Source organism: Podarcis gaigeae (assembly GCF_964106915.1).
Source record: "Podarcis gaigeae genome assembly, chromosome: 6".
NCBI lineage: Eukaryota > Metazoa > Chordata > Lepidosauria > Squamata > Lacertidae > Podarcis > Podarcis gaigeae.
Genome location: NC_139682.1, coordinates 88,343,073 through 88,369,867, shown reverse-complemented (window position 1 = coordinate 88,369,867; position 26,795 = coordinate 88,343,073). Strand labels below are relative to the sequence as shown.

General features: G+C 47.6%; 1 protein-coding gene across 3 annotated transcripts in view; it reads left to right on the top strand.

Annotated features, from left to right (window-relative positions):
• ADCY10 (adenylate cyclase 10) overlaps positions 1–26,795 on the top strand; it is an 80,611-nt gene that overhangs the window by 40,427 nt on the left and 13,389 nt on the right. For 2 of the 3 annotated variants that reach the window (XM_083743733.1, XM_083743732.1), the window contains exons 18-28: positions 567–683; positions 1,040–1,321; positions 3,825–4,181; positions 6,278–6,358; positions 8,718–8,774; positions 12,490–12,549; positions 12,765–12,804; positions 18,337–18,568; positions 20,419–20,526; positions 23,112–23,287; positions 25,757–25,916. In XM_083743733.1, the coding sequence (XP_083599859.1) occupies positions 567–683; positions 1,040–1,321; positions 3,825–4,181; positions 6,278–6,358; positions 8,718–8,774; positions 12,490–12,549; positions 12,765–12,804; positions 18,337–18,568; positions 20,419–20,526; positions 23,112–23,287; positions 25,757–25,916 (1,670 nt within the window). The remainder of the gene's footprint in view (positions 1–566; positions 684–1,039; positions 1,322–3,824; positions 4,182–6,277; positions 6,359–8,717; positions 8,775–12,489; positions 12,550–12,764; positions 12,805–18,336; positions 18,569–20,418; positions 20,527–23,111; positions 23,288–25,756; positions 25,917–26,795) is intronic. The other variant, XM_083743734.1, reaches the window with a different exon arrangement.

Genomic DNA, 26,795 nt, shown 5'->3' with positions numbered 1-26,795 from the left:
GTAGTCTCATACATGAATAAGTTTCTGTACAGTTTTGGTAGTTCTGTCCCTATAATTCCCAATAGAAAAGCTTCTGGTTTTTTTTTACAAACGTTATTTTAAACATCCTTTCCAATTCATTATATATCATTTCCTGGTAAGCTTTAACCTTACTACAAGACCACCCCATATGATAAAAAGAACCTTCTTTCTCTTTACATTTCCAACACTTATTTGATTGAGATTTATACATTTTTGACAATTTACTTGGTGTTACATACCATCGGTATATCATTTTCATATCATTTTCTCTCTGATTATAATATGCTGTAAATGTTATATCCCTATTCCACAATCGTTCCTACGCTTCCATGTCTATATTATGACCAATATCTATTGCCCAATGTTTCACTGAGGATTTTACTTCCTCATCCTTTGTCTCCCATTCCAATAATATTTTACACATTTTAGACAGCACTTTTACATTACATTCCAACAGGTCTCTCTCCAGTTGTGATATTTGTTCCCCAAACCCTTGAAAACACGGTATTTAAACCCTGTTATCTCGTTGTTCTTTCTCCGTGCAGCTGTTACTGCTCTCAAGACTCAAACCTCCAGGACCTCCAGTGAGTCGGATTCATACATTTGCACCATCACACAGAACGTGAAGATGCACAACATAATGCTCCCTCCGACATTAAAAGGTGAGGCATTGGGCCCGTCTCTGTGAAATCCTTCCTCCTGAAGTATGTACAGCATGGGACGTTTGGCTTTTTATTAAAGTTATCTTTTAAAACCTTTTTCAGTTTGTTATATATTGTGTCCCAGAAGGCTTTCACTTTAGAACAGGTCCACCACATATGGAGGAAATTCCCTGAGAGGGGTTTTTAGCCAGCTGAGTATCTTTGTACAAATTATAGAAGTCAAGGATTTTAGACAGAATATCCAGCTACCCTCTCTGATAAAGCTGACATTTGATTGTGCTATTCATCCTTCGGCGACATTTTTAATGTTGGCCTGTTTTCTCACTTCATGACTTAATTTTTTCCCCCCTGTCTAGGGATTGCTCTGGCTGAGTTGGACAACATGAACCCTTCTGAGCAGATGGTGGTGAAATGTGCAGCTATTATTGGTGTGACCTTCTCTACAGAGTTGCTGTTTCACATCCTCCCTGAATGGACCAAGATGAAGATGAACCAGACCTTGGCAGCCCTGGTGGAATCTCACATCTTCAAGTGTTTTGGGGAAAGGAAAGAAATGAACACCAACCAAATTCAGGATGAACTTTCTAATGAGCTCTGCTTCTCCCCCAAAGCTGTGAAATCAATGGGACAAGAGTCCGGTAAGCACATTCCTAGGAAACTGATGCTTTTCAGAATATTCCAAGTTGGTTACTCAAAAGGAAAAGGGTGATTTCACAAGATCTTGGGTGTTTCTATATGTGCATTTCATGTCAAACTGGTAATGTATATGTACTGTATTTTTCGCTCTATAGGACGTACTTTCCCCCTCCAAAAATTAAGGGGAAATGTGTGTGTGTCCTATAGAGCGAATGCAGGCTCCTTGGCTTCAGCAATAGCAACGTGAAGCCTCCGAAGCGCAGAGGGAGCACTCCCTCCGCACTTCGGAGGCTTTGCGTTGCTTTCGCTGAAGCCTGGAGAAGGAGAGGTGTCGGTGCGCACCGACCCCTCTCGCTCTCCAGGCTTCAGGGATAGACTCTCCTGGCTTCAGCGAAAGGAACCTGAAGCCTCCAGAGTGCAGCGGGAACTTGCATTGCGCTCCGAAGGCTTCAGGGATAGCTGCCTGAAACCTCTGGAGCACAGTGGGAGGTCCCACTGCGCTCCGGAGGCTTCGCATTGCTATTGCTAAAGCCAAGGAGCCTGTATTCGCTCCATAGGATGCACACACATTTCCCATTAATTTTTGGAGGGGGGAAAATGCGTCCTATAGAGCGAAAAATACGGTAAATAGGTACCACTCCGGCGGGAAGGTAAATGGCGTTTTTGTGCGCTGCTCTGGTTCTCCAGAAGCGGCTTAGTCATGCTGGCCACATGACCCAGAAACTGTACGCCGGCTCCCTCGGCCAGTAATGTGAGATGAGCGCCGCAACCCCAGAGTTGTCTGTGACTGGACCTAGCAGTCAGGGGTCCCTTTACCTTTTACTGTTTAAGAAGAGCTTGGATTTGATATCCCGCTTTATCACTACCCGCAGGAGTCTCAAAGTGGCTAACAATCTCCTTTCCCTTCCTCCCCCACAACAAACACTCTGAGGTGAGTGGGGCTGAGAGACTTCAAAGAAGTATGACTAGCCCAAGGTCACCCAGCAGCTGCAGATGGAGGAGCAGGGAATCAAACCCAGTTCACCAGATTACGAGTCCACTGCTCTTAACCACTACACCACACTGAAATTCTAGCCGCTGCAGTTTGTGTGGGAGGGATTCTGTGCTTTGATAAGAGCTGAGAGCACATGGAACCTTACGAAAGGACAATACAATTGGACTCTCCTTGCTCTTACCACGAGCAAAAAGACTGATACTGATGAATGGGGAAAATAAAAGTGCGACTCCCTTCTACGATTGGATTGAAGACTTAAACAAACTCGCAACATATGAACAACTTGCATATAAACGCAGACTTGCCATGGACAAATTCAATGATATTTGGAATCCATTCTTACAAATACTGTAATAGGTTAAGATCTGGTAAAGTACAATAATAACTTTGTAAAATATACAGTTTTGGGTTTTTCCAACCCTCGCCTTTATTTCCTCTTCTACATGGGTTCTGTTTCTCTTTTCCTGTCTTCTATTAATGTCTCACAATGTTTAGTGCACATATAATTATGTACCTTTGAACTTTCAATAAAGATGTTATAATAATATTAAAATTAATTTTGATGGAAAAGTTAACAGAAAGGGTACGTGAAAGAAAGCAACATGAGAAACTACATAACTTTTACATAACGTGGTCCTCCTTTATTACATATGCATCAAAGAAAGAGCATGCATTTAAACCACCTAAGACATGTGGGAGCATGTGGAATGGTATTTTTTAAACCAGCAACTGTAGAAATAATTTTTTCTTTGATTATATTACTAATGTAATTACCTGGACGTAGTTGGGGCTGTTTTGCGAGAGGGGTGGTTAGGGGGGGGGAAACTGCATTTGATTGCTTGTATTTGATTATATGTTGTTCTTCTATTCAACTAATAAAATATTCAAAATAATAATAATAATACAGTGGTACCTCTGGTTGCAAACGGGATCCGTTCTGGAGTCCCGTTCGCAACATGAGCAGAACGCAACCCGCGTCTGCGCATGTGTGTGTTGCGATCTGCCACATCTGTGCATGCACATGACGTCATTTTGCGTGTCTGCACATGCGCAAGTGGCGAAACCCGGAACTAACCCTTTCCGGTACTTCCGGGTCGCCGCGGGACGTAACCTGAAAGAACATAACATGAAGCGGACGTAACATGAGGTATGACTGTACAGTGGTACCTCGGGTTAAGAACTTAATTCGTTCCGGAGGTCCGTTCTTAACCTGAAACTGTTCTTAACCTGGAGCACCACTTTAGCTAATGGGGCCTCCTGCTGCCACCAACCCACCGTTGCACAATTTCTGTTCTCATCCTGAAGCAAAGTTCTTAACTCAAGGTAATATTTCTGCATTACCGAAGTCTGTAACCTGAAGCATATGTAACCTGAGATACCACTATATTTGATTATATGTTGTTCTTATATTCAACTAATAAAATATTATTATTAATAATAATAATAATAATAATAATAATAATAATAATAATAATAATAGAGCTGAGAGCAAACCCCGCCTTGGCTTTCAGATCTTGGAATGGTCGTTGCCAACAGGCTGAAGCAAGAGGAGTCCGTGATGCAGTGTAAGGTGATGGGATTTTGCACACCCCTGCTACAAGAAGCAGCCTACGAGTTGTGGCTTAAGAGCCAGAAGAGAGCCCTGCATCTCAAATGCGCCAGTTACCTGGAGAGCCAGGCTCACCGATGCCTGTGCTGTGGAGGAGGAGACTTCATCCCCTTCCACCGCTACGCCGTGGATGGCATGCTGCACAACATAGACCCGCAGGGAACGAAAGCGACCAGAAGCAAGGAAAGCATCCTGAACGAGGCCGCCTCCATCATCGTTTCTGTAACGCTGAAAAAACTGGAGCAAACAGATCAAGGAGGTAAAAGCCATGACCTTAGCAGGTGCGAAACTCTGGTGACGCGTGAAGGACGGGAGTGTTTGGGTGCGAGCGTCGTCACTTTGCAGAGAGCCCAGAGGGCAGGAAGTAATCTGTAATGGACGGAAACTCTGCCATGAATTCTCCGCGGCGCTTTAGCAGAAATGCTCAGAGTTCCAGGTTCCAGTATATTTATTGTGAGCTATATATACACATAAGGGACGCAGGTGGCGCAGTGGGTTAAACCACAGAGCCTAGGACTTGCCAATCAGAAGGTTGGCGGTTCGAATCCCCACGATGGGGTGAGCTCCCGTTGCTCGGTCCCTGCTCCTGCCAACCTAGCAGCTCGAAAGCACGTCAAAGTGCAAGTAGATAAATAGGTACCGCTCCGGCGGGAAGGTAAACAGCGTTTCCGTGCGCTGCTCTGGTTCGCCAGAAGCAGCTTAGTCATGCTGGCCACATGACCTGGAAGCTGTACGCCGGCTCCCTCGGCCAATAAATCGAGATGAGCTCTGCAACCCCAGAGTCGGTCACGACTGGACCTAATGGTCAGGGGTCCTTTACCTTTGTATATACACATATCTATCTACAGGCTATAATGCACAAGCAGTTCATACAGTCAAACAGAGTACCTGCCTGCACCTTAACGCAAATAGGAAGTCCTTACTGCTGGACAGGTTTGGCTTTTAAACCGATGACAGCCAATCAACTGACAGCACATTACTGCTGAGTCATTCTGACCCAGCACTTCCATAGAAATTATTGCAGGCTGATTGCATCAGCCAGTTGCATCAGCTAGCAAACTCAAGCCTGCAGACTTACTATCTCACACAGCATTCTGTGAATCCCAACAAACTCAAGGGATCAGTTGAAGTCTCTGAGAGCACTGTTGTCAGGGACCGGGCAGAGGAGGAATGGTGGAGACAGCCTCCCCATCCTGACCCTCCCAGGGAGGAGGAAGAGGAAGAAGACAGTATAGATTTACAACAGGGGTTTGAGGGAGGTTTCAGCTCAGAGGCAGATGAGGGGGGAGGCTGGGAAATCATGGGGCAGCTGGGAAAACACCCAGTTGACACGTTGTCATTAGAAAGCATCCCAGACCCTCCATCTCCCAGAACTGGCGAGCCTTAAAAGTAAGAGAGCAAAAAGCTCAAAGGCAGAGGGCACGTAGCAGGAACCCTAGAGGACAGGATGAGAATGAGGAACGAGGAAGTGGGAGAGACAGGGGCAGGGTGTGTGTGGAGATTCACTCGGGACAACACCATTATCCAAGAGGTTGGGTTCTATAGCCTCTCTCTGTAACACTGAAATAAAAAAGGATGGTAAGAAACGTTCCCTTGTCTTTATACTTTCCTGGGCAACCAGCCGTGGCCCGCTGACAGAATCCTGACAACTGTAGATGAAAGGTAAAGATGGAAACAAAAACTGAAAATAGGATGGCCTTCAAAGGCATCTAGTCCAACTCCATTAACTATGATATGTTGTTTATAAACTGCTTAATATGTTAAATAGGGATGCGGGTGGCGCTGTGGGTTAAACCACAGAGCCTAGGACTTACCGATCAGAAGGTCGGCGGTTTGAATCCCCGTGATGGGTTGAGCTCCCGTTGCTCGGTCCCTGTTCCTGCCAACCTAGCAGTTCGAAAGCACGTCAAAGTGCAAGTAGATAAATAGGTACCGCTCCGGTGGGAAGGTAAACGGCATTTCTGTGCGCTGCTCCGGTTTGCCAGAAGCGGCTTAGTCATGCTGGCCACATGACCTGGAAGCTGTACGCCGGCTCCCTTGGCCAGTAAAGCGAGATGAGCGCCGCAACCCCAGAGTCGGCCATGACTGGTCAGGGGTCCCTTTACCTTTAATATGTTAAACATATCTATGTGCTGTGTGAGATATATGCCTATTATCTGCGCTTTGGGTCCACTAGCTTTGTGCTGTGGCCCTGCTTCACCCACCACCGCCGATATGCGGCCCCCTCATGGGGACATGGTCGCCCAAGGAGCAAAAGCTTCTCCATCCCTCTGTAGTGCAGCCCATAGTTTGTACTGATGCTAAATACAAATGCAAGAAGTGTTCACATCAGCTCCTGTCTCCCTTTAACTGCAGGTCTGAATGAAGATGCCTCAGTGTTTGTTCCGCTGCAATCTTCAGGCAGCACTGCAAGATCTTCTCCAACATCAGAAACAGGTAAAACTCCTTCTGGAAGTTTTATATTGATTGGAGGACGAATGGGATAGCATGATGTAGAAATTTGGGGTTTGGCTTTTGCTGCCCAACTTCCCATGAGGCTCTGAGTCCCCTAAGGCCATGATCTGTCAGAGAAGAATGGATGGAGGCAGGATCCAGTGGAATGTTGTTCTGTTCATAGCTGTCAACTTTCAGATTTGAAAATAAGGGATCGTCAGCCTCGAAAACAAGGGGTCAGCAGCCTCACCTGTCCCAGGGGCAGTCTACGGGATATCTAACAACCCGGGATAGCAGCGGGAAGCAGCGGGAAACAGCACTGGAATAAGGGAATTTCCCGCAAAAAAAGGGAAGGTTGACAGCTATACACCTCTAAATACACCGAGGGCATCTGTTGGAACCTTAGTTCAACAAACGCCCCACGCAGCTGCAGTAAGTCAGTGTCTCAAGGTAATGAGGCTTTAAGTTACAGAGAACCAAGCTTCCCTAAACAGGGCTACCTTCAGATATCTTCTAAAAGTCTGGTAGTTGTTATTCCCTTTGACATCTGGTGGGAGGGCAGTCCACAGGGCGGGTGCCACTACCGAGAAGGCCCTCTGCCTGGCTCCCTGTAATTTGGCATAGCCCTGAGTTAGCCCTTAGTCCATGCGAAATTGGATCTTTGATCAGGATGCCCACCAAGATAGAACATTCATTATGGATGCCCGTTATTCTGCTTGGTACCCCCAAATCAAGATCAACCACTTAAACCTTCATTACCTTGAGACACTGACTTCCTGCAGCTGTGTAGGGCGTTTGTTGAACTAAGGTTCCAACAGATGCCCTCGGTGTATTTAGAGGGGAAATACCGTATTTTTCGCCTTATAGGATGCACTTTTCCCCCTCCAAAAATGAAGGGGAAATGTGTGTGCGTCCTATGGGGCGAATGCAGGCTTTTGCTGAAGCCTGGAGAGCGAGAGGGGTCGGTGTGCACCGACCCCTCTCGCTCTCCAGGCTTCGCGCACCTCTCCGCAAGCAGCGGGAGCCGGTGCTGGGCTCCCACGGCTTGCAGAGAGCTGCCTGTTCTGGGCCCTGTGCCTGGGGGGGGGGGGAATATTCCCCCCTTTATTTCCCCCCACAAAAAACTAGGTGCGCCTTATGGGACGGTGCGTCCTATAGGGCGGAAAATACGGTACCTCGGAATTGCCCATATGGAACGCAAGTGCATTTATGGATGCAATCAGGTTAAGGGTGTCATGCATTACCTGCTGCTATGCCCCTTATATTGAATCCCCAGAGATTTTTTTTTTATCCCCTGTTCTTCACTGTCTCTCTTGACTTTTGCACAACTTCGGAAAGCTTTTACAGAATTACGACTAAATACAATAAACTCTGCTTATAGAGATAGGAAACACAGAGGCATACCAACAAACGAACGTGTTTGCATTAGGGGATGTTCTGAAGTAGCGGACCTTATGCATTTTATCTTGCACTGTCCCTTATATAATGATGCAAGAAAAATATTTTTAGTACCTATAATGACAAGGTCCCCTGGCCAGAACCCCTTTGACATGATTTTATATCTCCTCGCAGACACAGATAAGTATTTGACTTGGCATGTAGCACTTTTTGCAACTGCTGCTAGGAAAATTAGAGCAAATTATATAGCTAAGGTGGCCATTAACTGTGAAGGGGGTGAATTCATTTGATCCTATCTATCTACTTCAGGCTATGCGCTATCTTTGTCACCAAACTCTGAGTATAAATTGCACACTGTATTAATTGACATTGTTTTGAACATTAGTGGCCATGTCATGATTTTAGCTTATGAATTTTATTGTTTAATGTCTTGATTTGTACATTGGGGTACTTTTATAGCTCTGTTTAGAGTACGTAATGTTTTGATAATATAAATGTCTTAAGTCTTTTGTATCAATTCAGTATATTTTCTTTTAATTGTCAAATAATTCTGTGTACATTGCGGCAGCCTTTGGCTATGTGCAATAAAACTGACTGACTGACTGACTGACTGTCTCTCAGAATGATACCCCAGGAGGAGATGCTTGAGCTCCTAGCTGATAAAGACCTACAGATTATGCACCTGGTAGCCAAATTTGCTCTGACACCTAAGAAGCTCTGTTCTGGATATGTTAATTTTAAAGTTTTATGCTGTAAACGTTTTATAGGGTATATCTATCATGCAATTTCAGAGGGAAACCTTGCCTTGCCCTCTGCTATGCATTGTAGCGGCCTTTGGTTACGCACAATAAACTGATTGAAAACCAGTGTCCCATAACCAAGAAACAGTGATGTTAATGCAGGTACTGAGAGGTGCTAGTAGGCTTAACACTGGACTTATTCTTGAATTTTGTTTGTTTTACAGTATACCTATCCAGCATTAAACATTGTGCTTCAGATCGTTTTCTAGGATCAAGTAACGGTAAACCAATTTCACCAAAACCCCAGATGTACACAATTAACCGCTTTCTTGAATGATGGAATCATATCAAAATCAAATCAAAAACTTACCAGAATGATCAGCCTTCTCTACTGTACTCCTGGCGAGACAGGATGGACGGATCTTCCGAATTCAAATCTGGCTCTTTGTTGGCCAGTGATCCACATTTTATAACACATACCTCATTAATACTTCCACAGCCACAGATAGAACCAACAATCCTCCAATTAACCCAGGAGGGAGAGGGGGATTGACAGTTAATGAAACACCATGGGACTGTCCCCCCCGCTTGGGGTGCGGTTGGTTGGGTTTTATCTTCTAGGGATACTTACCCTATCAGACCTCCACCTCTTTCCCATACCATTTTGACCCATGAGTCCTGGCCCAAGGATGACTTGTTATTGAGGGGATGTTACCCATCTATTGGGGAGGCTAGTATGGGATCTGGGATTTCCACAATTGAAGGGCTAGGGAGGAATGGCGGTGGGGCTAGATATCTCTATCGGCGAAGGGTTTCGAGATGCAGTGATCCTCGAACCCCTTCCAATCTATGCCCCATCCCAAGGGATGAGGGTAGGGAGAGCAAGGATTACACACCTCCGTCATTGGTGCTGTGCAATGCCAGGTCCATAGGCAACAAAACCGCCACCATGCGTGACTTTTTTGTCTCGCAGGGGATTGACCTGGCTTGCGTGACGGAGACCTGGGTACGGGAAGGCGAAGTAGTCTCCCTACATGAGATAACACCCCCAGGTTTCTCTGTCCTCCATCAATCGCGGACTGTGGGTTGGGGGGGAGGAGTAGCGTTGTTATTCCGGGAGGATTGCTCTTTCAGGGCTCTGCCATCACCGGCGATCTCCGGCATTGAATGTGTTGGTCTCGTGTGGGGCACCAAGGAGAGCTTGGCTGTCTGGCTGGTGTACCGACCACGCAGCACACCTGCAGCCACCCTGTCAGACCTGCTGGAGGTGGTGGCGGGCTGGGCCTTGGAGTTCCCAAACCTACTGGTTTTGGGAGACTTCAGCGTCCATGCCGATGCCGCTCCCTCCTCACAGGCTCTGGACTTAGTGACTTCCATGGCAACACTAGGGCTCTCCCAGGTTGTTTTGGGCCCCACTCATCAAGCACGTTGGATCTGATCTTTGGGGCTGGCATAGATGTGATCATGCTCCCTGCTATGGAAGTGCCATGGTCTGATCACTACGCTCTGAAAGCCAAGATAGACTTCCCGCTCCTCCCCAGCTCGGGTGGCGAACCCATTTGGGCTCGTCCGCGAAAACTGATGGATCCTGATAGATTCCGACAAGCCTTGCGGAACCCTGCTCCTCCTGGCGACTCATTAGATGACCTTGTTGAGGACTGGAATAACCGGCTCTTGGCAGCCATTGATGAGATCGCGCCTAAGCGCCCTCTGCGACCCTGTCAAAACCGGGCCCCTTGGTTTACTGAGGAGCTCCGGAAAATGAAGCGGGATCTCAGACGGCTAGAGCGAGTATGGCGACGGACTCGTGATGGAGCCTCAAGAACATCTTATAGGACGCTTATGAAAGCCTATGAGATGGCTATGAAAGCTGCTAAGAAATCTTACTTTGCAGCTTCCATTGCATCCGCTAGCTCTCACCCGGCACAACTTTTTAAAATAATTAGGTCAATAACGTCCTTAGGAGGACAACCAAATTTAAGCACAAATTCGACCCACAGCTGTGAGGCATTCGCGAGTTTTTTTGCGGAGAAAGTCCTGTTGCTCCGCCGTGACCTCCCTGCCAATTTAGATACAGTGACTGAACTGGAGGCCCCTCGACTGACTTCAGGTCCAGTGTTGGACCATTTCAATCGGATACTCCCTACTGATGTGGATAGATTCCTCCAAGTTGGTAGGCCCACCACCTGCCTCCTTGATCCGTGCCCGTCTTGGCTGATTAGGGAGTGTCCAGATGTTGTGCGGACCCCCCTGGTTGAAATTATCAATTTGTCCCTTGACACGGGGACATTCCCAGGGGAATTGAAGGAAGCAGTGGTGTGTCCACTCTTAAAAAAAACTTCATTAGATCCCTTAGACCTATCCAATTACCGCCCAGTTTCAAATCTTCCATACCTGGGTAAGGTAATTGAGAGAGCGGTTGCTGAACAGCTTGGTAGGTTTCTGGAGGAAACATCGGCATTAGATCCATTTCAGTCCGGTTTCCGTCCTGGTTTTGGGACGGAGACGGCTCTGGCTGCCCTAACAGATGATCTCCGTAGACAACTGGATCGAGGCAGGTCAGGACTGCTGATCCTTTTAGATTTGTCAGCAGCCTTTGACATGGTCGATCATGATCTTCTGGACCACCGCCTTGCAGACGTAGGGATACAGGGCATAGCCCGTAACTGGTTGTGCTCTTTTATCCCTGGTCGGGGACAGAGGGTGGCATTAGGGAGGGAAATGTCGTCGCGCCACTCCTTGGTGTGTGGAGTGCCGCAGGGCGCAATTCTCTCCCCGATGCTTTTTAACATCTTTATGCGCCCCCTTGCCCAGATTATCCGGAGCTATGGGCTGGGCTGTCACCAATATGCTGATGACACTCAGCTCTATCTGCTGATGGATGGCCACACTGACTCAGCCCCGAACACACTGACCAGATGCTTGGAAGCTGTGGCTGGATGGTTTCGTGGGAGCCGATTGAAACTAAATCCTTCGAAGACAGAGGTCCTATGGCTAGGTCGGGATGGCATGGGGATGAGGGACCAACTCCCTTCTCTTGCGGGGGCCCAATTAGTGCCATTGCCTTCCGTTAAGAGTTTGGGTGTAATCCTTGATGCCTCCCTTTCCATGGAGGCGCAGGTTACAGCAACAGCCAAGGCGACATTTTTCCACCTTCGCCGCATCAAGCAGTTGGTCCCTTACCTTTCCCGCCCTGACTTGGCCACAGTGATCCATGCGACGGTCATCTCCAGGCTTGACTACTGTAATTCGCTCTACGCGGGGCTGCCCTTGAAGCTGTCCCAGAAACTCCAGCGGGTACAGAATGCTGCAGCGAGGCTCCTCACGGGGTCTCTGCCATGGGAGCATATTCACCCAGTGCTTTTCAAGCTGCACTGGCTCCCGGTGGAGTACAGGGTCAGATTTAAGGTGCTGCTTTTGACCTTTAAAGCCCTTCACGGCCTAGGACCCTCGTACCTACGGGACCGCCTCTCCTGGTATGCCCCACGGAGAGCCTCAAGGTCCATAAATAATAACACCCTAGTGGTCCCGGGCCCTAAGGAAGTTAGATTGGCTTCAACCAGAGCCAGGGCCTTTTCAACTCTGGCTCCGGCCTGGTGGAACACTCTGCCTCATGAGACCAGGGCCCTGCAGGATCTGATTTCTTTCCGCAGGGCCTGTAAGACAGAGTTGTTCCGCCTGGCCTTTGGCTTGGAGCCAGTTTGATTCCCTCTCTCTCTCTCTCTCTCTCTCTCTTTTCTCCTTTCTTTCTTTTCCTTCTCCTGCGATGAGGCTACATTTTAATATTTTAATGTTCCATTATTTTAATGTTGTATTTTATTTTTGTTTTTAAGTTGTAATCATTCATCTTGTTTTTATTATTGCTTGTAAGCCGCTCTGAGCCCGGCCTTGGCTGGGGAGGGCGGGGTATAAATAAAAAATTATTATTATTATTATTATTATTATTATTATTATTATATCAGATGCATCTTCCTTTGCTTTCTTTTCCTCCCTCAGAAAATCTTGTTTCTGACATCTGGAAGGAAAATAGAATCACAAGACGCAATCTTAGCACAGGTAGGCTCAACCGTATTTAACAGTTCACGACTGAAAAATCTCCATATGATGCTTCCATGTTTACACACACACACACACACACACACACACACACACACACACACATCCAAATGAATGCTTGGTTTAGTCTTGGTTTAGTCCTTTTCTTACTTAACAAGAAACCATAATGTCTGCAGCAATGCATTTATCATTCTTCCCTTCCCTTCCTTTTCTAGAAGAGCTTCAGGGGAGACCCAGCTTGCAAGAGTCCTTTAGGTTTGATGAAAAGAACTTCTATATTCTTTGGCATTCTGCTATGACTGGGGTGCTTTAAGGGTCCAAGGATCTCTCTTATATGAAATCAGAGTAATAGTTCATCTTACCCAGTACTAAAAGCGTTGGCTGGTATTTGTTATTACAGTGGTACCTCGGTTTACATACGCTTCAGGTTACATAGACTTCAGGTTACAGACTCTGCTAACCCAGAAATAGTGCTTCAGGTTAAGAACTTTGCTTCAGGATGAGAACAGAAATCGTGCTCCAGCGGCATGGCAGCAGCAGGAGGCCCCATTAGCTAACGTGGTGCTTCAGGTTAAGAACAGTTTCAGGTTAAGTATGGACCTCCGGGATGAATTATGTATTTAAACCGAGGTACCACTGTATATCCAGTTGATCAACTGGGGGCAGTGGCGTAGCGTGGAGGGTGCAGGGGGGGCCGGCCGCACCATCTGGGGGTTAGGGTTAGGGGGCGCAAATCCATGGGTTAGGGGGCGCAAATTACTTGCCTTGCCCCGGGTGCTGACAACCCACGCTACGCCACTGACTGGGGGTCTTTTTCAGCTCTGTTCACCTGAGAGCCCTTAGCTTAGAGATAATGTAGGGGATTAAATAAGAAGCCCACTGATAGTTGTCACTATCAGAAGACTACCAGAGGTTGTCTACTAAGAGTCAGAAAATAGAGAGCTTACAGGCAGGGCTTTTTGCCATGCGTGAATCCATATCTGCTGTATCTTGGCAGATTCAGTGTTCATTTTTCTTGACTGCATTTCACCACCCTTTCTGCAAAGAGTGCAAAGTAGCTTAAAGGGTAAAAGTACCCCTGACCGTTAGGTCCAGTCGTGGATGACTCTGGAGTTGTGGCGCTCATCTCACTTTACTGGCTGAGGGAGCCGGCGTACAGCTTCTGGGTCATTTGGCCAGCATGACTAAGCAGCTTCTGGAGAACCAGAGCAACACACGGAAACGCCGTTTACCTTCCCACCGGAGTGGTACCTATTTATCTACTCGCACTTTGACGTGTTTTGAACTGCTAGGTGGGCAGGAGCAGGGACCGAGCAATGGGAGCCCACCCCGTTGTGGGGATTCGAACCGCCGACCTTCTGATTGGCAAGCCCTGGGCTCTGTGGTTTAACCCACAGTGCCACCAGCATAGGGCAGTAGCTTAGGGCAGAACTAAAGATCTGGGAGACACAGGGCAGTCTGCTTCCCGTAATTTGGTGCAACTCATCGCTTGATGTGACATTGCTACTCCCTCCCTCCCCCCCCCCCCAAGTTGTAATTACGTGCAGCAGAAATGGGGAAACTCGTGATATGATTATGTCATCATAAATATGGCACAGTGAGCTTCCTTAGAGGTTAGAATTGGGGACTCAGCTCTTTTCAACTGAAATTGCTCTGAGGTCCAGTTTTATAGGGACACGGGTGGTGCTATGGTCTAAACCACTGAGCCTAGGGCTTGCCGATCAGAAGGTCGGTGGTTCAAATCCCTGCAACAGGGTGAGCTCCCATTGCTCGGTCCCTGCTCCTGCCAACCTAGCAGTTCAAAAGCACATCAAAGTTCAAGTAGATAAATAGGTACTGCTCTGGTGGGAAGGTAAATGGCGTTTCCATGCACTGCTCTGGTTCACCAAAAGCGGCTTAGTCATGCTGGCCACATGACCTGGAAGCTGTACACCAGCTCCCTTGACCATTAAAGTGAGATGAGCACTGCAACCCCAGAGTCGGCCACGACAGGACCTAATGGTCAGGGGTCCCTTTACCTTTACCAGTTTTATATTTTGACTCAAAAGATGGCTCAGTCAAAATATAGTAAAATATTTTGTTGATTTTTCAATCCCATGTTTTCTTTTAAAGCCATTGTCTATTAATCATCTTTATTCTTCATAACCCCAAAATATACTTCCCTCTCCACAGGTTTCTTTTGAACCCCACTGCCCCCTTTCTTTCTCTCTCTCCCTTCCCTAGAATGCTTTAGCTTCCTTGATAGTTCTGTACTTTTTCATTTTTTCATCTCCCCCCACCTCACCACATTTCTTCATGGTTTCCATGAAGCCCCATTTCTCAGGTGCTCCCTATTTTTCTATCTGCGATAGTTAATTAACTTTCTGCTCTGCTCCAAAGCAGTTCTGTGGATTGGGGTGTTGCAGGGTTTTATCCTGGGCCCGTTGTTTTTTTCAACGCCTTTATAAATGACTTGGATGAAGGAATTGTGGGGACGGTCATCGAATTTGCAGATGACACCCAACTGGGAGGGGTAGCTAATGGCGCAGAAGACAGAATCGGCATTCAAAAGGACTTTGACAGACTAGAGCAGGAGTCAGCAACCTTTTTCAGCCACTGTCCGTCAGACCATGTGGTGGGCCGGGCTATATTTTGGGGGGAAAATATGAACAAATTCCTATGCCCCACAAATAACCCAGAGATGCATTTTAAATAAAAGGACACATTGTACTCATGTTAAAACACCAGGCAGGCCCCATAAATAACCCAGAGATGCATTTTAAATAAAAGGACACATTCTACCCATGTAAAAACACACTGATTCCTGGACCATCTGTGGGCCGGATTGAGAAGGCAATTGGGCTGGATCTGGCCTCCGGGCCTTAGATTGCCTACCCTTGGACTAGAGAACTGGGCCACAACAAATTTCAGTAGGGACAAATGTCAGATTCTGAACTTAAGACAGGAAGGAACAGATGCACAAATATAGGATGGGGACACCTGGCTTACTAGCTGTACATGTGGAAGGGATCTAGGGGTCTTGGTGGACCACAAGCTTAAAATGAGTCAACAGTGTGATGCAGCAGCAAAAAAAAGCTAATGCTATTCTAGGCTGCATCAACAGAAGTCTAGTGTCCAGGTCAAGGGAAGGAATAGTGCTCTTCTGCCTTGGTCAGACCACACTTGGGAGTTCTGTGTTCAAATCTGGGCATCACGGTTTAAGAAGGACGTTGACCAGCTGGGATGTGTGCTGAGGAGGGCTGCTAAGATGATCACGGGTCTGGAAACTAAGCCTTATGAGGAACGGCTGAAGGAGCTGGCTATATTAGTGCAAATATCATACAGAAATGTATATATTAGGCAAAAGCGCAAATAAGAATGTTGATTAGGAGAAATTTGCACATGAAGGTTGATGAATTTTCACGAGATTCTTTTAACTGGAGGAAACAGCAACTTGGATTTTCCACAGATTGCTGTTTGCTCCAATTTAGTCATAAAGAGCTGATTTTCATGGGGAAAGCACTGGGGCAAAAAAATTAAAATAAAAAGGAGTCTCGGATCTGGACCTGAAAAGCCTGGACTTGTGCCTAGAAATAAGGAGCAAAGGTTGTATTTATTTGTTTAATTTTCAAAAAGTTCAAAAAGTACAACTAAACACGATGAGACGTAAATAAAAGAGGGGGGTGAACAGTACCTGTGTATAAGGGAAAATAAAAGGGGCAGGGGAAACCACCCCCAAAAAACTGTATACTTTACAAAGTTGTTATTGTACTGCACCAGATTTCAACCTATTACAGTATTTGTAAGAGTGGTGTCAGGAGCTGGCCAGCTGCCGGCTTGAGAAAACAACACGCCAGCAGTAATTTACAGAAGATTTATTGCATACAAGCAATTAGCCTCTGGCCGCTGTCTCTCAGAGCGTCCATAAATCACGATCAAGTTGAGTCTTCTGAAGAATACTTCCGGCTACTGCAGAATATCCTGAACTTTCTCCCCTTACATTTATTGGTTTTCCTTCTGTCTTTGAGCCTTTCCATTCACCTAGTTTTGGGACTGACAGGTTCAGAGAGCTGGCTCTCATCCAGCCCACTTTCGCTTTGCTGATAAGCAGCATTCCTAACGGTTTCAGAAAGGGGAGGCATTCGCCCACTGTCTCTCGCTGCCTGAGAAATCTGTCAGTCTCCTGTCCTTCCTCTGCCTGCCCGCTTTCTAGCTCCGGCTACTCTTCACGATTTTCTGTCGTGTCCATGACAAGTGGATTCCAAATATCATTGAATTTGTCCATGGCAAGTCTGCATTTATTTGCAAGTTGTTCATACACTGCGAGTTTGTATAAGTCTTCAATTCAATCGTAGAAGGGAAGCTGCACTTTTATTTTTCCAATTCATCAGCATCAGTCTTTTTGCTGTGGTAAGGGCGCAGAGAGTCCACTCACATTGTCCTTTTGTAAGGTTCGATGTGCTGGGCATATAATTCAAAAGAAAATAGAGAAAGATAGAAAGGATTTGCTGAAACAATTAATAGAAGTGGAATACAAAAAGGGAGGTGTGAGGAGGTCGAGGAAACAAGGGAATGAAAGATGGAGTATGGAAAAGGTGTGATGTATGTTTTTAAATTGTTTTTGTTTTGTTTTATTTAGGGTTAGGGTTGGGGATAGGGTTTTGTTTAAAAAGGTAAAGGTACCCCTGCCCGTACGGGCCAGTCTTGACAGACTCTGGGGTTGTGCGCCCATCTCACTCAAGAGGCCAGGGGCCAGCGCTGTCCGGAGACACTTCCGGGTCACGTGGCCAGCGTGACAAAGCTGCATCTGGCGAGCCAGAGCTGCACACGGAAACGCCGTTTACCTTCCCGCTGGTGAGCGGTCCCTATTTATCTACTTGCACCCGGAGGTGCTTTCGAACTGCTAGGTTGGCAGGCGCTGGGACCGAGCAGCGGGAGCGCACCCCGCCGCAGGGATTCGAACCACCGACCTTTCGATCGGCAAGTCCTAGGCGCTGAGGCTTTAACCCACAGCGCCACCTGCGTCCCGGGTTTTGTTTAGTTTAGTTTAATGTGTTTAGGTTGTGTTTTGTATTGTATTGTATTGTTTTCTCTTTTGTTTTTTTCTCTTGTCTTCTCTTCTTTTCTTTTCCTTTTTTGTAATTCTTAAAAGTAATAAATATCATTAAAAAAAAATATTAATTCAAAAGAATGTTTTGCTCTGTAAATGTAAGGTTGTTCCATACACGTCTGTTGATAGTTTCAGTTACCTTCTGCCAAAAATCTTTCCATATAGGACAATCAAAAGACATACATTTTAGAGAAGCATTCTCCCTAATGCATCTCCAACAGTTAGATACCTTAGATCAGTGGTGTCCAAACTTTTTTCAAAGAGGGCCAGATTTGATGAAGTGAAGGGCTGTGAGGGCCGACCAAAGGGCCAACCAAGGTTGTTGACCTCTTTTAAGGATTGAAGTTGTTGAGCTGTTTTATGATTTTACCACAAAATTTTCTTTTAGATTGGGGTAGTTGAGCTTCTTTTAGGGTTGAAGTTGTGGAGGTTTTTTTTTAAGGATCTTACCCCAGGAAATAAACTGCCACAGGGGCCAGATTATACCGGCCAGCGGGCCGGATTAGGCCCCTGAAACAAACTACCTTAGGTAGTCCTTTTTTAAACAAACGTAATGGGGTCCAGTATATTCTAAATATCAGAAATGCGTAGCAAAAGTAAGGGTGGACAAGCCTTAAGTCCTTCTGTCCTGGGTTGAGGAGCCAAGCACATGTTAGAAGTTGCTGAGATCCCCCCCCCCACTGTCCCCATTTGGTCAGAGCGGAAGATATAGAAATGAAGTTTTTAGAGAGGATGGATGAAATCATCATGCTTACTGAGATGGGCAAGAAAAGACTCAAGAACCTGAGCTCCTGTGAATGTGAAGAGATTGTGGAGTACATCATCATACCTTTGTCTCAACACTGCGTGGCTGTGGAAGATACCCCTCGGGCCTTTTATTACTTGTTGGAGTCTGCATGTGGTTATGTCCACCTTTCCAACAATTATATGGTGAGTAAGACCTACTCCATCTTCCCCACTCCAGCTGCCCATGTCCTTCATCCCTCTCAACTTCTCCACAGTCAGAGGCTACCCTAAACACGCACAACATTGCATGTGTCAAGTTATGTGAAAGTCCAAGCCTCACGATAGAGGTAGGGCAAAACTGTGTATGGTAGAAGTTTGTCCTCTTATATGTAGTTCCACGTGGGGAACAGAACCATTGCTAGTTTTATTTTAATCTACTGCAGGCTAGTTTCCCCTGCTCGGTGAGTTTGCTCCCCCTCTTCTGTTGGTTGAGCGGGTGAGAGGGTCAGTTTTGTCAATGGACAAAAATGGCTTGGGGTTGGGTGACTATTCGAGCTTTGCAGGACCAGACACTGGGCTCCCCATACCCCAACCCATATAAATAAGAGTCCAGTAAGACTGGTTTTGGGTCAAAACATGCCACAACATTATTGAATACAGGTGAAAGAGTTTGGGCATGGGCATGGGGCAATCTAAATACCGTATTTTTCGCTGTAAATACACTCTAAATACATGGGGCAATCTAAATACACTTTTTTCCTCCTAAAAAGGAGGGGGAAATGTCTGTGCGTCTTATGGAGCGAATGCATGGTCCCTGGAGCTAAATTGCCCAGGGGCAAAAAGCAGATCGTGCCTTTTTTTTCCAGAAAGAGGGGAGGGGGTGTTGAAACAAAGCCGCTGAGCAGCTGATCAGCAAGCGATCGGGAGGGAGATAAAGGACTCTGGCGATAAAGGAGGCTGCCCGGGAGGGGGGAGGTAAAGACAGCAAACTTGCAAAGAGAGGAGACAGGAATACTAAAGCAAGCAATGAGGAGAGAAACTCACCGTCAAATCACATATCATGTCTGTGGCCACAGCATGAACCACAAAAATCATGCATCCACTGTTTCGTTCAGAATATTTTTTTTCTTGTTTTCCTCCTCTAAAAACTAGGTGGGACTTATGGTCAGGTGCGTTTTATGGAGTGAAAAATACAGTACTTCTGGTCCGCTCACCGTGGTCATTCCAGGCAGGGGTTCCTAAGACTTACATCCAATAGGGTGACCCCCACAGGGACCGCTGTCTGGGGGAGTGCCTTCAGCCCTGGCCCCCCCAGGGCACGTGGACATGGCCACTCCCCCCAGATCCCTGTAACGGGATACCCCAGCGTTTGGAGGGGCAGGCGGAGACTACAACCACCCCTCCATCCAAAGCAAAGGATTGCTCCAATGCCCAATCAGTTGTGACTATTGCTATTGCTATGAGGTAGGCAAAACCACCGGGTCACAGTGCCAATTAGCTCAGTGGGCAAATTCCTACCCGGCCCTATAAAGTGGTGATGACTGTAACGACAGCAAAATCAGTGACTATCACCTTAAACCTAGGGTGGGTGGGGAACCTGGTGAAGGAACAAACAGGTAGTGCCCCAGGTACAGGCTGCTTAAATGGGCAAGGGGCAGACCCGAGGGAAGCCCACTCGCTCCGTCAGCTCTGCCCCCTGGCACAGCCCAAATCTCAGCCTTCAGCCCCATTTGCCAAAGCAGGATGCAGGCTAGGATCTGGTTTCCGAAAGGCGACGGGGGCTTATGCTCCCACCGCCTATCAGGAAGGGCCCTGAAGTTCCAGTTCCCTCTTTGAAGCCTCTGCCATCCCGCAATGCCATGGCGCTAAGAGGGGTGAGCGGACTTGTCAGAAAGGCAAAGAGGAAATCTTGTCCCCTTGCCCGTTTCCTCGTACTCCTCTGATGAATGGAGAGTTCTGAGCTCAACCCCAGATGCACCGGAATATGGGCAAGGGATGGGAGTAAACAGAGATCAAGGAAGTAAATACTCTGTTCTGTGTTGTCCTTCTTTAAGGCTTTTACATATCTGAACACAGCAGAGCTCATGCTGAAATCTGTGAATCCCAAGCAAAGAAACATTAGCTTGTTTGAGGAGTCAGTCTTGCACAGCCTCAAGGGAGAGGTAAGAGGACCTGCTGGATTTGGTTGATACGGGGAGGGTGGAAATTTCGAAGCCCTACATGGATTGGGTCCAGGCTTTCTTGAAGACTGTATTCCTTCATAGGAACCTCCCTGGGCTCTGCGATCTTCAGGCGAGACCTGTCTCTTGGTCCTGCCACTCTCACAAGCACCCTGGGGTGAGGGGCCTCTCGGTGGCTACTCCCAGACTCTTGAACTCCCTCCCTAGAGATGCCCGACTTGTTCCTTCCTTGTTGTTGCATCACCAGCTGGCGAAGACCTCCTTCTTCCAACAGTCTTTTGGGAGCTGACTGCTTTTAATGAGGGGACTGACGCTGTGCTTTCTAAATTGCATTTATTTGTATGGCTTTAATAGATCTTACACACATGCACAAACACACCCTTAATTCTATTCTATTAGTTTTTAATGGTTGGTCTGCATGCAGAACTAACAATGTGCACCTTATCACTTGGTGCACACATGCCCATAGAGATGCCCTGAGGGCTAGAGCTATGGGGCTTCCCTTTCTTCTCAAGTATGACCCCTTTCCCCACATCTCTATTTTTAAATCAATCCATCATTTCCTACCCAGTTGCTCTGTCAGAAGTCTTGTGCAGGCCGAGATGCTAATTCCACTCAAGTTATTTGTTAAAATTGAAATTATTATTCATTAAGCAGTGAAGGGTTTTAAAAATAGCAACCTTCTCAATTCTTAAAAATCAAATTGGTTAATACTGGACAGTATGGGCAGAAAGCCACCGCCCTGTGGATGACCGGCAAGGGTGGCTTAACCTTTTTGCTCCTCCCACAAGCTGTTTCTCCACCCCCCATAGGAACTAATGGAGCCACTAATTCACATGGAGGCAGGAAAAAGACCCTGCAATGGCAAAATCAGATAATAGAATCATAGAATTGTAGTGTTGCAAGGGGCCATGCAGGGCCGTCTTTAGCATATGTGATGCCAGGGTGCAAAGATCTGCCCAGCACCCCCAAATGTTTATCTTGCTGCTTCCGCCACTTCCTCCCGAATAGTAATAAATGCTACTTTCACAGAGGGAAGACGGGGGGTATGGGGTGAGGGAGGGAGGGAGGCTTGGGAAGGAAGCTCCACACCAGCCCACCAGCCATATAGTTGGCGGGGTGCAGCTTCCATCCTAAGCCTCTGCAGGGATTGTTCTCCTCCCGCGGAGGCTTGGGAGGCAAGCTGCACGCCCACCAGCCATATGGTTGGGCGTGCGGGGAAAGGGGAGACCACCGGCAAGGTGCGCAGCTCCCCCACTCACTGGGGCGTCCCTGAAAGGCCAGCGCCCTGGCGCAATGAACCACTAAGCCCTATGGGAAAGATGGCTCTGGGGCCATGAGGACCATCTAGTCCAACTCTCTGCAGTGCAAGAATGTTTCGTCCAATGCAGGGATCGAACCCACGACCCAGAGATTAAGAGTCTTGTGCTCCACCAACTGATCTGTCCTCGTGGTGTGGTTGAGGGTAACCCATCTCTTGGGCATTCCACACTGGGATAACCTTCACCTCCCACCTCTTGAGTAAGTTCCTTCTTTTTCTCATCCCCTCTGGGAAAACTGGCTACAATAGTTCCTACAGAAGTCGTTGCTGCTGTGTGGTGAGCAGAGCTGGTGCACACCAAACGATTTTCTTTGCAAACATTAAGTAGTGGTGTTCACTTTTATGAGCAACTTCACTCTGCTTCTTGCAGCAGCCCCTCTTGTAGGCACATACTCCCAATCGCTGCCTAGGCAACATGGATGATCATGGCCAAACATTATTTCCGTTGGAGTCTTGCTGCACAAATGCAATACTCCTTGCCCCATATCAACCCACCCCCACGAAAAGATGTGCCCAAGAGGCTCTCTTGTAGGTCCATGGTTAAACAAGGTGTCTGGGATTCAGGGGGAGGCCAGTGAAGGTGGTCAAGGTCCTGTGTGAGTGTCTGGAGGCGGCTGGAGGATGGATGGCAGCTATCAGATTGAAGTGCTGTTTTGGGGGGGGATGGGGGCAGGTGGGTGTGGGGGACTCCCTGGTCCAGAAAGGGGTAGCCATGCCCAGGAAAGTCCAGGTGCACAGCCTGGGAGTCATTTTAGACTCACAGCTGTCCAGGACAGCTGTCTACCAGTTCCATCTGGTACGCCTGCTGAGACCCTACCTGCCCGCGGACTGTCTGGCCAGAGTGGTGCATGCTCTGGTTATCTCCTGCTTGGACTACTGCAACACGCTCTACGTGGGGTGATTGAAGGTGACCCGGAAACTACAACTAATCCAGAATGTGGCAGCTAGACAGGTGACTGGGAGCAACCACCAGGACTATATAACACTGGTCCTGAAAGACCTACATTGGCTCCCAGTACGTTTCTGAGCACAGTTCAAAGTGTTGGTGCTGACCTTTGAGGCCCTAAATGCCCTCGGCCCAGTATACCTGAAGGAGCATCCCCACCCACATTGTTTAGCCCAGACACTGAGGTCCAGCTCCGAGGGCCTTCTGCTGGTTACCTCACTGCGAGAAGCGAAGTTATCAGGTGATACTAAAGAACTCGCCAATAACCATTGCATTGTTGTCTCCCGCACGTCTCTGTAGGTCTCTTACAACATGGGTCAAATCAATCTGGCAAAAAAACTGGTGAAGAAGGCTTTGCGTTTATTGAAGAGAAGCTTCCCAATGACCATTATAGGAGCCTTTTTCAAGTCCATGGTGGAAACTTCCAAACACTTGTCTCATCAGAAGAAGCAGGTTCCTTGGCAAATGGCCAGTGGGTATGGTGATTCTGGCAAATTGTTTTTAGAGGGTGGAGTGGATGTGCTGCTGAGTTATACAATTGAAAGGGGTATTGTGGATCAACAGGTCCACTGCCGAGATCTCAAGTAACCTAGAGTTGGGTGCCTGTCAAGCCTCTAGTAGGAAGCTTCTCAAGCTGAGGAATTGTTCCAACTCTGTCCCCCTCTAGGCAGCATATTGTTGTCTTCAACTGCTGTTTGGGCCATAAACTTTTCTCATAATATACCATATTTTTTGCTCTATAAGATGCACCAGAACACAAAACGCACCTAGTTTTTGGAGGAGGAAAACAAGGAAAAACATATTCTGAATCTCAGAATTGATCGCTGCGCAGTGAAAGCAGCAGTCCCTCTTGATGTTCTGGCTTCTGGGATAGATGTGCAGCCTGCATTCGCTCCATAAGACGCACACACATTTCCCCTTACTTTTTAGGAGGGAAAAAGTGAGTCTTATAGAGCAAAAAATACGGTACTTAGCTGAGACCTACCTTAGAGTAAGGTGTTGGATTGGATTTTATCCCAGTCACTCTGCATAGGATGGACAATTGTTCCTCATCTTCTTAGAGAGGATGAGAAATACAGTAGCACCTCGGCTTATGCTACCCTCAGGTAACGTAAACTTTGGGTTGCGAAAGCGGCAAACCTGGAAGTGTTTCATCGCACGCACATGCGCAGAAACGCTCTACCATGCCACGCGCATGTGCAGAAGTGGTCCCTCTGGGATCTCTGGAACAGATCCCATCAGCAACCTGAGGTACCACTGTACATTCTTCTCTGCATCTGCACCTATGTTTGTGCTTCCACATCACCTGGTGCAAGACAGGTCACCTTGCAGCCTTGTAACTCCAACCTGTCCCATCGGCTAAGATGCATAGGCCAACCCAGGTGGGGATTCCTAAGACTTACATCAAATAGGGTGACCCTCAGAAGGACCGCTGTCTGGGGGAGTGCCTTCGGCCCTGGCCCCGCCTGGGCAGGAGGACATGTCCACTCCCCCTGGATCCCTTTAACAGGATACCCCAGCGTCTGGAGGGGCAGGCGGAGACTACAATCTCCCCTCCATCCAAAACAAAGGATTGTCTCAATGCACAATCAGTTGTGACGGTTGCTATGAGGTAGGCAAAACCACTGGGCCAGAGCCAATTAGCCCAGTGGACAAATTCCTGTTGTTGTTTAGTCGTGTCCCACTCTTTGTGACCCCATGGACCAGAGCACAGCAAGCACTCCTGTCTTTCACTGCCTCCCGCAGTTTGGTCAAACTCATGCTGGTAGCTTCAAGAACACTGTCCCACAATCTCATCCTCTGCCGTCCCCTTCTCCTTGTGCCCTCCATCTTTCCCAACATCAGGGTCTTTTCCAGGGAGTCTTCTCTTCTCATGAGGTGGCCAAAGTATTGGAGCCTCAGCTTCAGGATCTGTCCTTCCAGTGAGCAGTCAGGGCTGATTTCCTTCAGAATGGATAGGTTTGATCTTCTTGCAGTCCATGGGACTCTCAAGAGTCTCCTCCAGCACCTTAATTCAAAAGCATCAATTCTTCGGCGATCAGACAAATTCCTACCTGGCCCCATAAAACGGCGACCTCTGTAGCCACAGCAAAGTCCTTGACTAACAGCTTAAACCGAGGTGGGTGGGCAGGGGAACCCGACAAAGGAAAGTCAGCAGGGCCCTGGGTGAGGGCTATTTAAATGGCCAGGGGGCGGACCCAAGGGAAGCCTTCCAGCTCCGCAGCTCTGCCCCCTGGCACAGCCCATGTCCGAGCTTGCTTCCTCATTCGCCAAAGTGGGGTGCAGGCTAGGATTCGGCTCCTGATAGGTGGTGAAGTAATGTTACCAGATTTTTTCCAGTGAATCCAGGGACACTTTTCAACTTCAGTGGATTTTGTATGGTGGCTGACTTGTAAATCCGGGGACTGTCCCCAGGAAATGAGGATGTCTGGTAACCTTACAGCCATCCAGAAGGGGCACTGAGGCCATGCCTCTCTCATTGGGGTCCCAGGTGAGTCTCTGCTGCCCTGCGACCAAAAGAGGTACCGTATTTTTTGCTCTATAAGACGCACCAGACCATAAGACGCACCTAGTTTTTGGAGGAGGAAAACAAGAAAAAAAATATTCTGAATCTCAGAAGCCAGAACAGCAAGAGGGATCACTGCGCAGTGAAAGCAGCAATCCCTTTTGCTGCTCTGGCTTCTGGGATAGCTGTGCAGCCTGCATTCACTCCATAAGATGCACACACATTTCCCCTTACTTTTTAGGAGGGGAAAAAGTGAGTCTTATAGAGCAAAAAATACGGTACTTAGCTGAGACCTACCTTAGAGTAAGGTGTAAGCGGACTTATTGCACCAGTAAATTGGAACTTCCTGGATTATCTCAATGATAGGAAGAGGGATTGTGAGGAGAGTGGGTAGCCTGAGGCTTTCTGATCCCCTGCACTCCTATGGTATCTTTTATAGCAGGGAGAAGAAACTAGCTTTTCTGTACCAGCAAGGGCACTGCCTTTCCCTGCTGTGGCAGCTCTTCAGCCTGGATCTTGCCAGCAGCAGCAAAAAGTTCTCCCGCTTAGCAGCTCTCATGAATGTGAACTGTGCAGAGGAATCTCAAGACGAGTCCCAGGTACAGAAAGCTTTTGCTCCCGCCTTTTTGCTGGCCACTCCTTCATGGGAAAATTTGCCCATGAGGTGTGCAGCAGCACTTGGCACCGACTGCATCTTCCAAATCATTTTCGTTGGCAGCTCTCTTTAGATGGCATTGCAATGATCAGAACCCGGCCGATATGGAAGTAAGGACCAGCATAGCAATCTAAAAGAGGGGAAAGCCTCCTGGACTATTAGGTAAAGGTAAATGGACCCCTGACCATTAGGTCCAGTCGTGACCGACTCTGGGGTTGTGGCGCTCATCTCGCTTTATTGACCGAGGGAGCCGGCGTACAGCTTCCGGGTCATGTGGCCAGCATGACTAAGCCGCTTCTGGCAAACCAGAGCAGCGCACAGAAACACCGTTTACCTTCCCGCTGGAGCGGTACCTATTTATCTACTTGCACTTTTGGGTGTGTTTTTGAACTGCTAGGTTGGCAGGAGCTGGATTCGAACCGCCAACCTTCTGATCGGCAAGCCCTAGGCTCTGTGGTTTAACCCACAGTGACAATTAGAGACCCCCCCCCAAAAGGACACACCTAGCTCTGTATTTCTCCAAAAGCAAAGCAAAAGGTCACACCTACAACATCATTCAGAAGTAGGCTTATCGCCTCTAAATGTCAGGGAATAGCAGGGCTCTGAGGAGTGGTAGGATTAGCTGGGGGGGGCAGGAGGCCGATGCAGGGGAAGGGGGTAGAGATTTATGGGGTTTTGTGCCAGAGCTGGAAGAAGGTGAGGGGTCTGTGCTAGACCGTCAGACGAGGATACTGGATTTTGTAGTGTATACATTGCCATCCATTGCTCCAACAGTCCTGGCACAGCTGGCGCTAAACCACTGAGCCTCTTGGGCTTGCCGATC